The 17,248-nt window shown below is 37.3% G+C and overlaps 1 protein-coding gene across 2 annotated transcripts in view; it reads left to right on the top strand.

Moving 5' to 3' along the window:
• Nucleotides 1–3,025: 3,025 nt before the first annotated feature.
• LOC106063799 (gastric triacylglycerol lipase-like) overlaps nt 3,026–17,248 on the top strand; it is a 38,263-nt gene continuing 24,040 nt past the window's right edge. The window contains exons 1-6 of one of the 2 annotated variants that reach the window (XM_056021676.1): nt 3,026–3,219; nt 3,895–4,012; nt 5,597–5,795; nt 10,344–10,587; nt 12,825–12,974; nt 13,641–13,712. In XM_056021676.1, the coding sequence (XP_055877651.1) occupies nt 3,124–3,219; nt 3,895–4,012; nt 5,597–5,795; nt 10,344–10,587; nt 12,825–12,974; nt 13,641–13,712 (879 nt within the window). In that variant the 5' untranslated portion in view covers nt 3,026–3,123. The remainder of the gene's footprint in view (nt 3,220–3,894; nt 4,013–5,596; nt 5,796–10,343; nt 10,588–12,824; nt 12,975–13,640; nt 13,713–17,248) is intronic. The other variant, XM_056021675.1, reaches the window with a different exon arrangement.

Genomic DNA, 17,248 nt, shown 5'->3' with positions numbered 1-17,248 from the left:
GGTGTTGTGTGACCAGCACAACAGCAAACTATTTCAATTCAATATGATAATAGGCTGGTTTTGGGATGACCTTTAAATGTAAACTATTTCAAATGTAATCTGCTAAAAGATTTTCATCAATACAAATACAATATAAATAAATACATTTTTGTGCATCTCGTGTGTACAGAATGAAGGAACTGTTGATAGCATATGTTATTTTATGAAGTTATGTGATCATATTGGTGTACTTTTTAACTCTTTCTCTCCTAACTGACGATACCAGCACTGATTCCACCAAAATGTGGTAAATAATTACGGAGAGAAAGAGTTAACACTGCAGAATCACATTTTCTAATCTTTTCCATTTGCAGTTCTTTTTTTTTTTTTTTTTTTTTTGTTGGCAACATTTAAGACTAAGACTGCTTTATTGATCCTTACGAAAATTTGTTGTGATTACAAGGACTCTTTTCTCATATAAAGACATACACATAAACATACACATAAATACAACAGACACAACATAAAGAGTTCATTCAGTTGACTAGGATACGCGAAATAGAATCACAATGGCACTAGGGCCCCACTTATCTTATCTTATCTTATATAATACAGACGTTACTTCAAAAAAAGAAGATGATTACGTCCTACACGTCTTGCATCTAGTCATGCATATTAACCAATGACTTAAATTCTGCCAAGTCACTGGTTTTCCTGGTTAGCTCAGGCAACCCATTCCATGCTCTAATAGCACTAGGGAAGAAAGAGTATTTGTACAAATTTGTCCTAGCATATGGGATGAGGAATGTGACTTTATCTTTGTGTCTTTCTGAGTATTTTATTAAATTTTGTTTTTGTATTTGAAGATTATGGTTCAGTGTTTTATGTATAGTTGCTACTTTACTTTTGAGTCTTCTATCCTGAAGGCTTTCTAAATTTAAAGATTTTACTAAAGATGTTACTCTAGTCAAATGTGAATATTCGTTTGTTAAGAATCTCACTGCTCTATTTTGCGTTGGTTCCAGTTTCTTAATGTTCTCTTGAGTTGAGGAGTCCCAAACAGAGGATGAATATGCTATTATTGGCCCAACCAAGGTTAAATAAAATTTTAGTTTTATGTTCGTATTTATCGAAATTTCTTTTAATAAACCCTAATACTTTGTTTGATTTTTTGATGACCTGCTGACCACTGTCCAAAAGGGCATACAGCTAGATTACCCGAGGAATTAAGCAACAATCTAGCACCAGTGTTTACTCACCAGTCACACCCATATCACCAGTAAAATACAAGAAAAATTAATGTAGTAGCATCATTAGCCACTTACACTTGTCTTAGATCAGGGGTGCTCAACCTGTGGGTCGAGACCCCCTTGGGGGTCGATTGACGATTTGCCAGGGGTCGCCTAAGACCATCGAAAATATGGATTGGTATTGTCTATTCTTCTATTGCTGTGAAGGTGGGGTCGCGGCAGAGTGGAGGATTATAATAAGGGTCGCTGAGCAAAAAAGGTTGAGAACCGCTGTCTTAGATAAACACAATATACTTACACCATATTAACGTAGCTCTGGGAAATACAGGCCCATGTGAAACCCAATTAATAGGCACTATTAATGACTTGTCAAAAGGATTAGATTATAATGAGCAAATAGATGTCATTTTATGAGACTCTTTCTGAAGCGTTTGGCGAAATTCACCTCTAAAACTTGTATAACTTCACCTTTCCACAGTCTGTTGGACCGTTGGGGCATCACGTGATCTGTTGACCATTTTTCTTTATTCCATTCTGTCTTTAACCTTGACTACAGTCTTTTTCAGTGACAGGCCCTTCCATTCTTTAATGTTGTCTTCCCATCGTTTTCTCTAATTGCCTCTTTATCTTTTTCCTGGTTCTGTTCCCTGCAGGAAGGTCTTTTCGAGCCATGAGGACAGTCAGGTTCAGATGCTATGTTTGGGTAACAACTTACAGTTTTTGGATTCCTTTTTTCTATATATCTTCTCTGTTTTCGGTTTATTCAAAATTAAGCAATATTTTTTTTTAGTCTCTTGGAGCTGAGAATGCTGTTGTTAAGTTATTCTAATTAGTTATCACCCTTGTGGGACACATCCTGAAGAGAAGAGTTTCGTGGAAGTTATTAGCAAATTTACATTTCTCTAGAGTACAGTGAAAGTCTTCCAGTACTTTCTCTCCGGATACGACTTTTTGCATGTCCTGGTGATTTTTAAGTTCAGTACAATAAAAAAAAAGATATATAATAGTTTCTAGTGGACGTTTACTTTAAGAAAGAAGTGTGTCCAGTGCTGACTGCAGTGGCCAGGGTGGGCGATATTTTTTTCAAAGCCCTTGCCCTGTTGACTCCTGGCCTACACCCCTTTCTCTCTCTCTTCATTGATAATCTATCTATCTTCATCTATCTATCTATCTATCTTTATCTATCTATCTATCTATCTTTCTATCTATCTATCTTTTTATCTATCTATCTATCTATCTATCTATCTATCTATCTATCTATCTATCTATCTATCTATCTATCTATCTATCTATCTATCTATCTATCTATTTATCTTTATATAGATATAGATATATATATATATATATACAAGCGCTACAAGACACTCTCAAGAGCTCATTCAAGGAATGCGATATCGACATTCACGGCTGGGAAGCACTAGCTCTTGATCGCTCATAGCGTAAAGCTGTGAGTCTCGAGACTTGAAGAAGAGTGGCCAGGGTGAAAGAGCGCCAAACCAACAGAAGTGGACAGAACTGGAGTTCATAAGATTCGAGAAATGTACGTCATATTGTAGGCGGTAAATGAAATATCCTTATTGCACATCACAAACTATTCAAAACTAACAGGAAAACATGAGTGGCGCATTAACGTTGTTGAATTGTACAGTGCACAAGAAGACAATTATCCCCCTTTCTTTTGCCTTGAAATTTCTAAAAACCATTTCTATAAATAGCCAGTTTTACATTTCTTAGTAAAATCAATTCTAGATGTTAACCTAATTGTAAACAATGAAAAACATAAATCTAACCGGAAGTTTAAAGTCTTCACGTTCGCCTCTTCACCCAAACAAATAAAAGGAAAGAAATTTTGCATTTTCTTTTCTTAGATGTGTGCATCCACTAAAGAGTCATTATGGCTTTGTCTTGGGTGATCTATCTGATGTTGTCATTGTCATATCATGTTGAGAGTGCACAAGTCCGTGGGGATCCAGAAGTGGACATGACGGCGGTAAGTACCGAGATGACGATTTGCTTACACATGGGTTCTGGAGTTTATTAGAATTACCGCCACTATACAAAGACTGAAACTCTAATTACCAAAAGGTTGTTCTTGGAAGAAAGACTACACAAAAATTTGACCATAGTTTACCATTTAGCAACAGTGACTGTCACTTAGACTTTACATTATATACGATTGGAACGAAACTTTAGGAAACCAACTGTTATAGTAGGCCTCAACTATTGACCTAAACTGCCTTAAGGTTGCGACGTCGCTGGACAGTGTTGCAGTGAGATTGTAGGACGTATCGCTTGTGTGACGTGTAGTAGACGTGAGATTGTAGAGTGTATGGTTTATGTCGCGTGCTGTAGATGTGAGATTGTAGAGTGTATGGTTTATGTCGCGTGTGGCAGATGTGAGATTGTAGAGTGTATGGTTTATGTCGCGTGTTGTAGATGTGAGATTGTAGAGTGTATGGTTTATGTCGCGTGTTGTAGATGTGAGATTGTAGAGTGTATGGTTTATGTCGCGTGCTGTAGATGTGAGATTGTTAGACATATGACTTGTATGAAAAATGATGTGTATGTTTTGTTTAAGTTGTAAGACGTGTCTGAAATTTGTGGATGTGTGTGGCGTGTTTAAAGTGTCTGACCTATATAACTCACGTTGATTGCTCTCACACAGACTGAACTCATCACCAGTAAAGGATTCCCTTGTGAGAACTATTACATTACTACAGAAGACGGGTACATTCTCAATACATTACGTATACCACATGGGCGGCACAATGGGGATCGAAAAGGTGAATATAGGCCTTTTGTTTTAAATTTAAAACTAACTGCCATAGCATACTGAGCTGATAATTTTTGCACGGTTTATAGAAGATTGCATTAACCCAATATTAACTCTGGCCCTATACTGTTATGCTCTTCCGCGGTGTTTAGTACTTGGAAATGTAGCTAAGTCCAACTGGAGGTAACACTGAACTCAATACTGGAACAGATAACACCGACGAAAGGCCAACAAGCGATAAATAGAGTCGACGCTGGTGTTGAAACAACAAACACTTTTAATACTTTATACGGGAACCGTCCGATGTCCTCTGTTACTAGCCGTCTCTATAATTCTTCTTATTCTTACTGTAAATAAGAAAACGTCTTCATTCTAAAGCGTCGCCTAGAGAGTTCTTGTTTTTTTACTATCTGTCACGTCACTTGTCAATAAGTAAAACTTTCCCCTTATTCCCGAAATAAATAACTAAATTCTAATCATGTCATAACAATACAGACAAGCAACTAGTAGCTTATTGATAGTTCCAAGTATCAGCTAACGTGACAGTTAATAATTACAACCAATATCGTTATGTGTACAAATAAGACATCAGTTAGGCCAGGGGAAGCGTGGTGGCTGAGCGGCAAAGCGCTTGGCTTCCGAACCGGGGTCCCGTGTTGGAATCCTGGTTAAGACTGGGATTTTAAACTTCGAATCCTTGGGCGCCTCTGAGTCCACTCAGCTCCTAATGGGTACCTGACATTAGTTGGGGAAAAGTAAAGGCGGTTGGTCGTTGTGCTGGCTACATGACACCCTCGTTAACCGTAGGCAACAAAAACAGATGAACTTTACATAATCTGCCCTATAGGGCTGAAAGGGGAACTAGTTAGGCCAGGTTCACATCTTTCTTTACATTCACTTACACCTATCCTTTGATCTGCGGGACCATTGGGGCACTACACAGGATCTGTTAACCTTCTTTCTCTGTTCTTATATCTCATTTGTCATTGATATAATTTCATTCGGATGTTCTTTCTGAAAATATTGAAGCCTGCCTTGGTGGACCACTTCGGGGGCCGATTTTGAGTTTGTGTTTCCACACAAACTGTCTTTGTAACCTTTTTTTTTTTGGCAAACTTGTAACAAAATTACAAATCCCCAACCCCAGCTTAAGCTTTGCCGCCTTATGTTGCAAATCCCTTATGCCCGAGACTACTGTGAAGACGACTTTAAAAAACTTTAAAATCTAAGCAATTATTATCAATGTTTTTGATTACAGAAGAGTTTTTCAATATAGAAGGAAATTTGTCAGAGCTGGACAGTGCACACAAAAATATGATTAGTTTACTAAAATACTTTGCTTTTCCGTATTCTGTACACCGGACGGCGGATACTCCAAAAGCTAGCGATTTATGGATTTATCTCCATTATAGCCTAAACATTTAAAAATGTAAAATCGCTGCTACAATGAAGCGACAGAAACTCGGTTCCATTGGATTCTATAATATTTTTTTGTCACTTGCTCATGACATGTGAGCAAAAAGTTGACTTTCTCAGCTGATATATATACACCTTTGATTGCTTGTTTTATAAACCATTTCCTGGCTGCTTGTAGGACCGAGGCCTGTTGTACTTCTGCAGCACGGGCTGCTGGGCAGCGCGTCAAACTATCTGGACAACCTTGTAAACCAAAGTCTGGCCTACCTTCTGGCTGACGCCGGTGCTGATGTCTGGCTAGGCAACAGTCGAGGCAACATCTACTCAACCAACCATACGCGCCTGGATCCAAACGAGAACGAGTTTTGGCAATTCAGGTGAGAAAGGTGAATTCAGGTGAGAAAGGTGAATTCAGGTGAGAAAGGTGAATTCAGGTGAGAAAGGTGAATTCAGGCGAGAAAGGTGAATTCAGGTGAGAAAGGTGAATTCAGGCGAGAAAGGTGAATTCAGGCGAGAAAGGTGAATTCAGGCGAGAAAGGTGAATTCAGGTGAGAAAGGTGTCCCTTTTTTTAAATTAAGAAGAATTAACAGGTTGCTGTGAACATTTGTATCAATTTAGAGAGTGTTCCTTAATGTGTTTCACTGAAACCTGGCTCAATGATACGATACCCGACTCTTCTGTTGATCTCGATACAATTTACGTTTATAGAGCAGACAGAACAATTAATAGTGGAAAGTCAAAAGGAGGAGGACTCGCAATCTATATAAACAAGGAATACTGCAACGCCAATAATGTGAACATCAGGAATAAAATTTGTGACCCTAACATTGAACTTATGTGTGTCACACTTAGGCCCTACTACTTGCCTAGAGAATTCACCCAGGTGTGTGTTGTTGTTGTGTACATACCACCGACGGCTGACACAGCGACTGCGTCGGAAATAATTTTTGATGTGTTACACAATGTACAATCAAAACACCCGGACCCTGTTTGTATCGTAACTGGAGATTTCAACAACCTAAATATTGACAACACACTGTCAAACTATTGCCAGTATGTCTCCCTCCCCACAAGGCAGGGCAGAACGCTCGACAAATGCTACGTAAACATTAAGCAGGCTTACAAATGTAAAAGTTTGTTCCCACTTGGAGAATCTGACCATGTATTACTCCATCTTATACCAAATTACAAACCTACTCTTAAAACTACAAAGAGAGTTATAAAAACGGTCAAGATGTGGTCTGAAGAGGCTGTAGAAAAACTACGAGGATGCGTTGAGAAAACTAACTGGGAAATCTTTATTGAGAACTGTCCAGACATAAACGAACTAACAGAAACTGTTACCTCATATCTATCATTCTGCGAGGAGTTAACAATTCCAACAAAAACAATACAAGTCTATGGAAACAATAAGCCCTGGATGACCAAAAAAAATCAAACACCTTATTACTGAAAAGAAAACAAAGTATAAGGCTAGCAACGAAGAGTTTATAAATGCTAAAAAATAAACTAAGAAAAGCAATAATTGAAGGGAAAAAAACATACAAAGAAAAAATTGAGAATTTCTTTGCCAAGAACAACTCAAAACAATGCTGGGAGGGATTAAAGAAAATAACGGGCTGCGCCTCAAAACGAAAACAAATTTTAGTGGCTGATGATGAGAAATTCGCCAACGAACTAAATTATTTTTATTCTCGTTTTGACAAAGAAGATTTTGTTGATCTACACAAAGAACTTTTCAACACTCTGTCCAAAGGAAAACAAGAGACCTACGTCAATTTTGTAACGGAGGATGAAGTGACATTGTTATTTAAAAGAGTAGACGTAACAAAAGCTTGTGGACCAGACAAAATTAGTGGCAAGCTGATCAAGCTATGTGCGGAGCAAATTTCTTCTATCTTCTGTCATATCTTTAACCAGTCATTGCAAACGTGCGTAATTCCAAACATCTGGAAAACTTCAGAAATCATACCAGTGCCTAAGAAACCAAAAATAGATTGCTTAAATGATTTCCGCCCAGTAGCACTAACACCTATTGTTATGAAATGTTTTGAAAAATATATCCTTAAACAACTTGTAGCAAAAGTCAATAACAGCCTTGACCCTCACCAATTTGCATACAAAGCAGCTAGAGGAACTGAGGATGCCATTCTATTGCTTTTGGACCAGCTTTATAAGCATCTCGATATACCCAAAACATATGCACGAGTCCTCTTCGTAGATTTCTCCTCGGCTTTCAATACCATACAGCCACATCAAATGATAAACAAACTGAGTAACTTAAATGTAAGCCCTTACTTGCAAGCATGGGTTCTAAACTTTTTAACCCAACGGCCCCAGTATGTTAAAGTCAACAACACCAAATCGTCAACTCGAGTACTATGTACGGGTGCTCCACAAGGTTGTGTACTTTCTCCTGTGCTATACACTCTTTACACTAATGACATAAGAAGCATCTATGACTCAGTTAAACTCATTAAATTCGCTGATGATACTGCCATAGTCGGTCTTATTTCAGGAGACGAAACTCAGTATCGAAGCTCGATAGAAGAGTTTACAAACTGGTGCACCGACAACTTTCTAGAACTGAATGTAACAAAAACTAAAGAACTTATAATAGATTTTAGAAAGAAAAAACAAACTATACGTGAACTGCAAATAAACACTACATCTATAGAACAAGTAAAGGCATATAATTATCTAGGCATTATCATCAACAACAAGCTTTCATGGGAAGACCACCTTGGAACTCTGACAAAGAAAACAGCCCAGCGACTCTTTTTTCTATACAAACTCAACAGTTTTAAATTAAATAAGAAGATCCTTGAGACATTTTACGGCGCGACTGTACAAAATCTGCTAACATACGGAATAAGTTGTTGGCAAGGCAACGCCTCATCTAAACTGTTGCAACGTCTAGAAAACATCATTAAAAAAGCATCAAAAATTACACTCACAACATTACCACATTTAAAGGAACTTTTTGAACAAACGTGCCTAAGAAAAATCGAAAAAATCTTGGAAGACAACGGCCACCCGCTCCATCAGAACTACGCCAGGTCGTCGCGAAGTGGGCGACTGCTGTCAATCAAAACAAGAACGGAGCGGTACAAAAACTCGTTCGTACCTCACTCGGTTAGACTCTATCACCGCCACTCATTGAAAAGGGAACATGAAATGCACCAAGATACCTGTGTGTAGTCGCTGAATGAACTCTTTATGTTGTCTGTTGTATTTATGTGTATTTTTCTGTTGTGTTGTCTTTATATGAGAAACGAGTCCTTGTAATCACAACAAATTTCCGTAAGGATCAATAAAGCAGTCTTAGTCTTAAAGAATATTCGTTTATGTCTCTCTGTCACACTTAGATCTAAAAACTAAGAATACTATTGTAAATTCAATCTCCCGAAATTAAAGGTAGCGTGCTAAAAATGGTTTACACTTATCTCTTGAAAACGAAACTTCTTGTTTAAAAATTTAAAGAAGTAAACCGTGTTATGTTTTTTTTAATATATTAATACATATGTTTTCGTGGCTGTATCAGCTTTGTAAGGTCACCGAAAATTGCAATTTTATTTTAACAAACTACATTTGCATAATTAACAAATACATATATATTTTTTAAACACGAATATGTTCTATGTAATATTATCCTGCAAGTATGTTCATACGCCGAAGTATCAATAATAATATATAAAAATCATGGAATATTAGCTATGGCCGTATACAAACATTCCTCTCGTGTTTTGTTTTAGACGGATCCAGCATACGACCTGCTTGCTCTATTTGTATATTCTGTCTGGAGGATTGGGGTTATTGATAGTTCATAGTTTCTGTTATCTACACATGACTGTTTCCTATTATATTTGTTAATCGAAAGATTTGATGAGTCCTTTATATTGACAATTATATATATATGGCTCCTTTTGTCTCGAAAGGCAATGGATGCACCCAAGTGAGTCACTGGTTTTGGCTTAATCTTGAGACGGGGCAGAATCTGGTGTGGCTAATCAAGCCAATTCTAGAACGGCAGACTTTGCCACAATTCGTACATGTGTATGCCTCTGATTTAGGGCTAGCAGACAGGGCAGCTTTCTTTTTTTCCCTCTTGATTAAAGCCGCTTCAATTCTTTTGTTCTCAGCAAGGGTTGTCCCAGCACGCACAGTCTGTCTCCATGCACTCCGGTCTTTGGCTATGTTTTCCCACATACTTTCACTGATGCCTGAGGCTCTCATGTCTCGCTTGCAGACATCTCTATATGTTAGTCTTGGGCGGCCCTTGGGTCTGACTCCTTCCACAAGCTCAGCATATAAGATATCTTTCGGGATTCTACCATCTGGCATGCGGGTGACATGTCCGAGCCAGCGTAATCTTCTTTGTGTCAGGAGAGCATACATGCTGTTCATATTGGCCAATCTCAAAACTTCCTGATTGGAGACATGGTCCCTCCAAGAGATGCCCATTATGCGTCTCAGGCAGCGCAAGTGGAAACTATTCAATCTGTGCTCTTGGTACATGTATGTTGACCAGCTTTCACTGCCATAAAGGAGAGTGCTCACAACACAGGCGTTGTAGACTAGGATTTTGGTCGCTGTGGTCAATTTACCATTTTCCCAGACGCGCTTGGAGAGTTTTGCCAATGCTGTGGTAGCTTTTCCTATCCTTTTTGTCAGCTCGATGTCTAAGTCTAGGTTACTGACAATTATTGCTACTATAAAAGGTCACTTATGACAAAGTCGTCTGCAAAAAATGAAAAGCACTTTCTGATTCCTTTTGACATGCGTCGATGATCCGACAACGAACCCACTGATGCCGCCTACGAGTTTGTCAGAAACACAACACTTTTTCGTTATCTACACTATGAAATTCTAGGTCCTGACTTCCTTTTCATTTTAAATACTAGATCTTTTTTTCTTCTTATAGTTGGGATGAGATGGCCAAGTACGACCTCCCGGCCATGATCAACTTTGTTCTTAAAACTTCTGGAGTGGACCAGATTTTTTACGTGGGACATTCTCAAGGAACCACTATTGCCTTTGCGGAATTTGGAGAAAATCCAGAACTGGCTTCACACATCAAACATTTCATCGCTATGGCGCCCGTGGCTCAAGTCTGGAACACAAAGTCACCTATCAAACATTTAGCATACTTCGCAGATTATTCATGGGTCAGTGATATATACGTTTCGTTATTACAATAGACATCGAAATATAGAATATTGTCATGTGATTCTTAGTTTTTAAAATCTCAATACAACGCAATTCCCATATTCCTGAGATTTTACATCCCTACATTAAAACAAGAAGTCGCTATAAACTCCTTACCATCTTTCTAGTTTTCTATATGAAGTCATGGTATATCGTATATAAGAACAAGGTTACAAAGACAGTTTGTGTGGCAACACAAACTCAAAATCGGCCCCGAAGAGGTCCACCCAGTCAGGAAAAAAAGGCAAGTTTCAATATTTTCAGAAAGAATATCGGTATTAAATTTTATCAGAAGTGGTCCACCCAGGCAGGTAAAAAGGAAGGTTTCAATATTTTCAGAAAGAATATCGTAATGAAATTCTATCAAAGGCAAATGACAGAGAAGAATGGAGAAAGAAGGTTGACAGATCCTGTGTGGTGCCCCAAAAGGTCCAGCAGACCAAGGGATAAGTGAAAGTGAATGTGAAGTTAGATGTGCCTAACTGATGTTTTATAATAAGTATCTAAGTGATCTAATTGTTTTGTAAAGGGTCAATATCTTATTCAAAGCCTCCAAAGAAGACATTTCCGTAAAAAAACAACAAAAAAAAAACTATTACTTTTGTTTTATGTCATATGATGTTGTCGAGATAATATGAAAAAGTATTTATTATTGTTGTTTTAAATTATGTCCAACTTATTTGCATAGTTAATAGATTTTTTCTCTTTAAAAAAAATGTTTAAAAATTTTGGTAAATGTAGTATTTAGTATGCCAGAACTTACATAACTTAGGAATACAATTTAAAAAAAAAAAAAAAAAAAAATTAAATAAAAAATCTAAAACCATTTGCATAAATGTGTTAAAAAAGTGGTAAATATTTGTTTCCCTTATTAAAAAAAAACCTTCAGAATTTCTTACTAGTAATAGTGAATAGTTGTAAAAATGGTGTATTGTTATGAAAAAACTGCTTGAATAATTGATTTTAAAAATTTGATTTTTCGCTTGCAGAAAAGAAAAAAGTAGCCTTTGCATCAGAACTTTGAATGATCTAAACTATCATGATGTTCGATTTTCATTTTCTCTTCTAGTTTCCGAGATCTAAACGGGACGGACGGACGGACAGACATATCACACAAAACTAATAGCGTTCTTTCCTCTTTCGGGGGCCGCTAATAGTATAAAATGTACTTTTAAAAAAAAATTCCACTTTATACAATTTATAGAGTGATTATTTTGCTCTTATTAACAAAGGAATTTTAGATTTTAAAAAAAAATTGGAATTTTTTCCCGCCCCATTTTTTTTTTTATTATAACGGCTATTTTTCAAATATTTCAATAATTGCTTAAAATTATTTGTGAAAGCTAGCTATTCCATTTGAATATAAAAAAAGGAAGGTTTTGAAAAAAAAAACGTACCGGAGCACCAGTATCAGTGATACTAAACTTCACGGGCCAATAAGTTGGACCGTTAAAAACTAGTCTCTTATTTAGTCAAGTCAACATATTTTGGGAAAGGCAGGAGCTAAAAAGTGGGCTTTTTTTTTTTACAAAGCTCAAATCAACTCACTTTGTCTGTCTATTTGTTGGCTTGGTTCAAAGTTTGTACACATTATTCCATCCACGCTTCTTCTAGGATCAGGTTGAAACTGCACAATTATTCATTGGCATAGACATGGCATGAATCAATAAATAAAATTAGGAACCAATTAAGCAATTATTTACTGGTAATTCATTACTTTGTTAAATAGCAACAAAGGAAACTAATACTTCAGTATTCACAGATATAGATAAATTTGTTGGGTTTAGTCCCCTTAAATAATTGTTAACGCTATTTCTCCCTCACGCATTCTTCAATCAAGTAAATTCTTTAAACAATTTTTTTAAATTTCACCTAACAAAACATGAATCGATAAAGAAAAAATACTCAAATAGTCATTTATTGATAGCTAATTTTTTTTATATCGAATAAAGGAAATGGCTTGTACATTATTGGAAGATGTAGTTTTAAGGACTGAGTTCTTCCCCTTTAGATAAGCTTCTTTTGTTGTTTAATAATTTTTTATATTTTTCTTGTTTAGTCTTGGACTTTTCAAATTAGAGTATACTTGTACTAAATAGGTGAACAAACCAACGTGCATATCGGTTGAGTAAACTAGTTCAGCAAATGTTTAAGTTACCATGGAGATTATTCCTTATTTACTGCTTCTTCTTCTCAGCTCTTTCATCTATTCCTTGGAAGCGGAGAATTCAATGTGCGCCCGTTTATCATCAAGTTAATGGCATCTACAGTTTGCTATTACAAGCCAAATGTTTGTGAGAATCTTTTATTTTTAATAGGCGGATTCGACGACATCTCTCTAAACCAGGTAACCAAAGAACATAAATTGTACACTCAGATTATTATTAGTTTATTGAAAGGATATTTTTTTTTTTGGATTGTCTTTCTTAGTATGACAAGTTAAGATTGACAGGAACACAGTTCTTAATAATGACGAACTTTTAGGCCTAGGGTGTATATATATACAGTGCTTTTTTGTGACGGCGTACCGGCACCTTTTTCAATGTGGGGAAAAAATTATTACTTTTCTTGTATTTTACCGTTTATTATTAATTTATTAGTAGTTAAAAGTAAGGCAATCCATCACTGAGTACCGACACCTATTTAGTTACAATAAAAGCACTGGATGTGTGTATATATATATATATATATATATACCTTGGTATACATGACATCTTTCTAAACGACCTTGGTATACATGACATCTTTCTAAACGACCTTGGTATACATGACTTCTTCGTAAACGACCTTGGTATAAATACTATACTTCTTTGTAAACGACCTTGGTATACATACTATACATGACATCTTTCTAAACGACCTTGGTATACATGTCGTCTTTCTAAACGACCTTGATATTGAGCTTTGCTTTTCATGACATCAACAAAATGTTACAATGATATGAACCAAAAGAAAACCTTGCACCCTTATAAAAAGTAAATGACCTATATATATTATTATTGTGTTTCTCCAGACAAGAGTTCCTGTCTATGTGGCTCACACTCCAGGCGGTACGTCAGTCAGAAACATATTGCATTGGAGCCAGGTTAGTTCACTGACAATGAACACGCAATCATCTTATATTTTTTTTTAAATGATCCTTCCCTTGTGCCAACTTTTTCTAAGTTGAATTCGCAAATTTCAGATTAGATGGAGGATATGAAACGGTGAGCTTATGGAATACACATGGACTAAACTAGAAAAGTATTTCATAATCAATATTTCATCATAAAAAGAATTCATAATAAGTGTAAGACTAGATAAAAATGTAGGTAGAGACTTTATAAAGTATGAGGTCTGATAAAGTTAGAGACCTATCTGATAAAGTATGAGGTCTGATAAAGCTACGGACCTATCTGATAAAGTATGAGGTCTGATAAAGCTAGGGACCTATCTGATAAAGTATGAGGTCTGAAAAAGCTAGGGACCTATCTGATAAAGTATGAGGTCTGAAAAAGCTAGGGACCTATCTGATAAAGTATGAGGTCTGAAAAAGCTAGGGACCTATCTGATAAAGTATGAGGTCTGATAAGGCTAGAGACCTATCTGATAAAGTATGAGGTCTGATAAAGCAAGGGGCCTGCCTGATAAAGTTAGAGGTCTGATAAAGTTAGAGACCTATCTGATAAAGTGAGAGGTCTGATAAAGTTAGGGACCTGCCTGATACAGTGAGAGGTCTGATAAAGCTAGGGACCTATCTGATAAAGTGAGAGGTCTGATAAAGTTAGAGACCTATCTGATAAAGTGAGAGGTCTGATAAAGCTAGGGACCTATCTGATAAAGTGAGAGGTCTGATAAAGTTAGAGACCTATCTGATAAAGTAAGAGGTCTGATAAAGCTAGGGACCTGCCTGATACAGTGAGAGGTCTGATAAAGCTAGGGACCTATCTGATTAAGTGAGAGGTCTGATAAAGCTAGGGACCTATCTGATAAAGTGAGAGGTCTGATAAAGCAAGGGACCTATCTGATAAAGTGAGAGGTCTGATAAAGCTAGGGACCTATCTGATAAAGTGAGAGGTCTGATAAAGCTAGGGACCTATCTGATAAAGTGAGAGGTCTGATAAAGCTAGGGACCTATCTGATAAAGTGAGAGGTCTGATAAAGCTAGGGACCTATCTGATAAAGTGAGAGGTCTGATAAAGCTAGGGACCTATCTGATAAAGTGAGAGGTCTGATAAAGCTAGGGACCTATCTGATAAAGTAAGAGGTCTGATAAAGCTAGGGACCTATCTGATAAAGTGAGAGGTCTGATAAAGCTAGGGACCTATCTGATAAAGTGAGAGGTCTGATAAAGCTAGGGACCTATCTGATAAAGTGAGAGGTCTGATAAAGTTAGGGACCTATCTGATAAAGTGAGAGGTCTGATAAAGCTAGGGACCTATCTGATAAAGTGAGAGGTCTGATAAAGCAAGGGACCTATCTGATAAAGTAAGAGGTCTGATAAAGCTAGGGACCTATCTGATAAAGTGAGAGGTCTGATAAAGCAAGGGACCTATCTGATAAAGTTAGAGACCTATCTGATAAAGTAAGAGGTCTGATAAAGCTAGGGACCTATCTGATAAAGTGAGAGGTCTGATAAAGCAAGGGACCTATCTGATAAAGTTAGAGACCTATCTAATAAAGTAAGAGGTCTGATAAAGCTAGAGACCTATCTGATAAAGTAAGAGGTCTGATAAAGCTAGGGACCTATCTGATAAAGTAAGAGGTCTGATAAAGCTAGGGACCTATCTGATAAAGTGAGAGGTCTGATAAAGCAAGGGACCTATCTGATAAAGTTAGAGACCTATCTGATAAAGTAAGAGGTCTGATAAAGCTAGGGACCTATCTGATAAAGTATGAGGTCTGAAAAAGCTAGGGACCTATCTGATAAAGTATGAGGTCTGATAAAGCTAGGGACCTATCTGATAAAGTGAGAGGTCTGATAAAGCTAGGGACCTATCTGATAAAGTGAGAGGTCTGATAAAGCTAGGGACCTATCTGATAAAGTGAGAGGTCTGATAAAGCTAGGGACCTATCTGATAAAGTGAGAGGTCTGATAAAGCTAGGGACCTATCTGATAAAGTAAGAGGTCTGATAAAGCTAGGGACCTATCTGATAAAGTGAGAGGTCTGATAAAGCTAGGGACCTATCTGATAAAGTGAGAGGTCTGATAAAGCTAGGGACCTATCTGATAAAGTGAGAGGTCTGATAAAGTTAGGGACCTATCTGATAAAGTGAGAGGTCTGATAAAGCTAGGGACCTATCTGATAAAGTGAGAGGTCTGATAAAGCAAGGGACCTATCTGATAAAGTAAGAGGTCTGATAAAGCTAGGGACCTATCTGATAAAGTGAGAGGTCTGATAAAGCAAGGGACCTATCTGATAAAGTTAGAGACCTATCTGATAAAGTAAGAGGTCTGATAAAGCTAGGGACCTATCTGATAAAGTGAGAGGTCTGATAAAGCAAGGGACCTATCTGATAAAGTTAGAGACCTATCTAATAAAGTAAGAGGTCTGATAAAGCTAGAGACCTATCTGATAAAGTAAGAGGTCTGATAAAGCTAGGGACCTATCTGATAAAGTAAGAGGTCTGATAAAGCTAGGGACCTATCTGATAAAGTGAGAGGTCTGATAAAGCAAGGGACCTATCTGATAAAGTTAGAGACCTATCTGATAAAGTAAGAGGTCTGATAAAGCTAGGGACCTGCCTGATACAGTGAGAGGTCTGATAAAGCTAGGGACCTGCCTGATAAAGTAAGAGGTCTGATAAAGCTAGGGACCTATCTGATAAAGTGAGAGGTCTGATAAAGCAAGGGACCTGCCTGATAAAATAAGAGGTCTGATAAAGCTAGGGACCTATCTGATAAAGTATGAGGTCTGATAAAGCTAGGGACCTATCTGATAAAGTGAGAGGTCTGATAAAGCTAGGGACCTATCTGATAAAGTAAGAGGTCTGATAAAGCTAGGGACCTGCCTGATACAGTGAGAGGTCTGATAAAGCTAGGGACCTGCCTGATAAATTAAGAGGTCTGATAAAGCTAGGGACCTATCTGATAAAGTGAGAGGTCTGATAAAGCTAGGGACCTGCCTGATAAAATAAGAGGTCTGATAAAGCTAGGGACCTATCTGATAAAGTATGAGGTCTGATAAAGCTAGGGACCTATCTGATAAAGTGAGAGGTCTGATAAAGTTAGAGACCTATCTGATAAAGTGAGAGGTCTGATAAAGCTAGGGACCTATCTTATGAAGTAAGAGGTCTGATAAAGCTAGGGACCTATCTGATAAAGTGAGAGGTCTGATAAAGTTAGAGACCTATCTGATAAAGTAAGAGGTCTGATAAAGCTAGGGACCTATCTGATAAAGTGAGAGGTCTGATAAAGTTAGAGACCTATCTGATAAAGTGAGAGGTCTGATAAGACTAGGGACCTATCTGATAAAGTGAGAGGTCTGATAAAGTTAGAGACCTATCTGATAAAGTAAGAGGTCTGATAAAGCTAGGGACCTGCCTGATACAGTGAGAGGTCTGATAAAGCTAGGGACCTATCTGATAAAGTGAGAGGTCTGATAAAGCAAGGGACCTATCTGATAAAATAAGAGGTCTGAT

The sequence above is a fragment of the Biomphalaria glabrata genome, chromosome 2, assembly GCF_947242115.1.
Source record: "Biomphalaria glabrata chromosome 2, xgBioGlab47.1, whole genome shotgun sequence".
Lineage (NCBI taxonomy): Eukaryota > Metazoa > Mollusca > Gastropoda > Planorbidae > Biomphalaria > Biomphalaria glabrata.
Note: the sequence above shows the minus strand (reverse complement) of the source record. Positions and strands in the feature narration are given on the sequence as shown.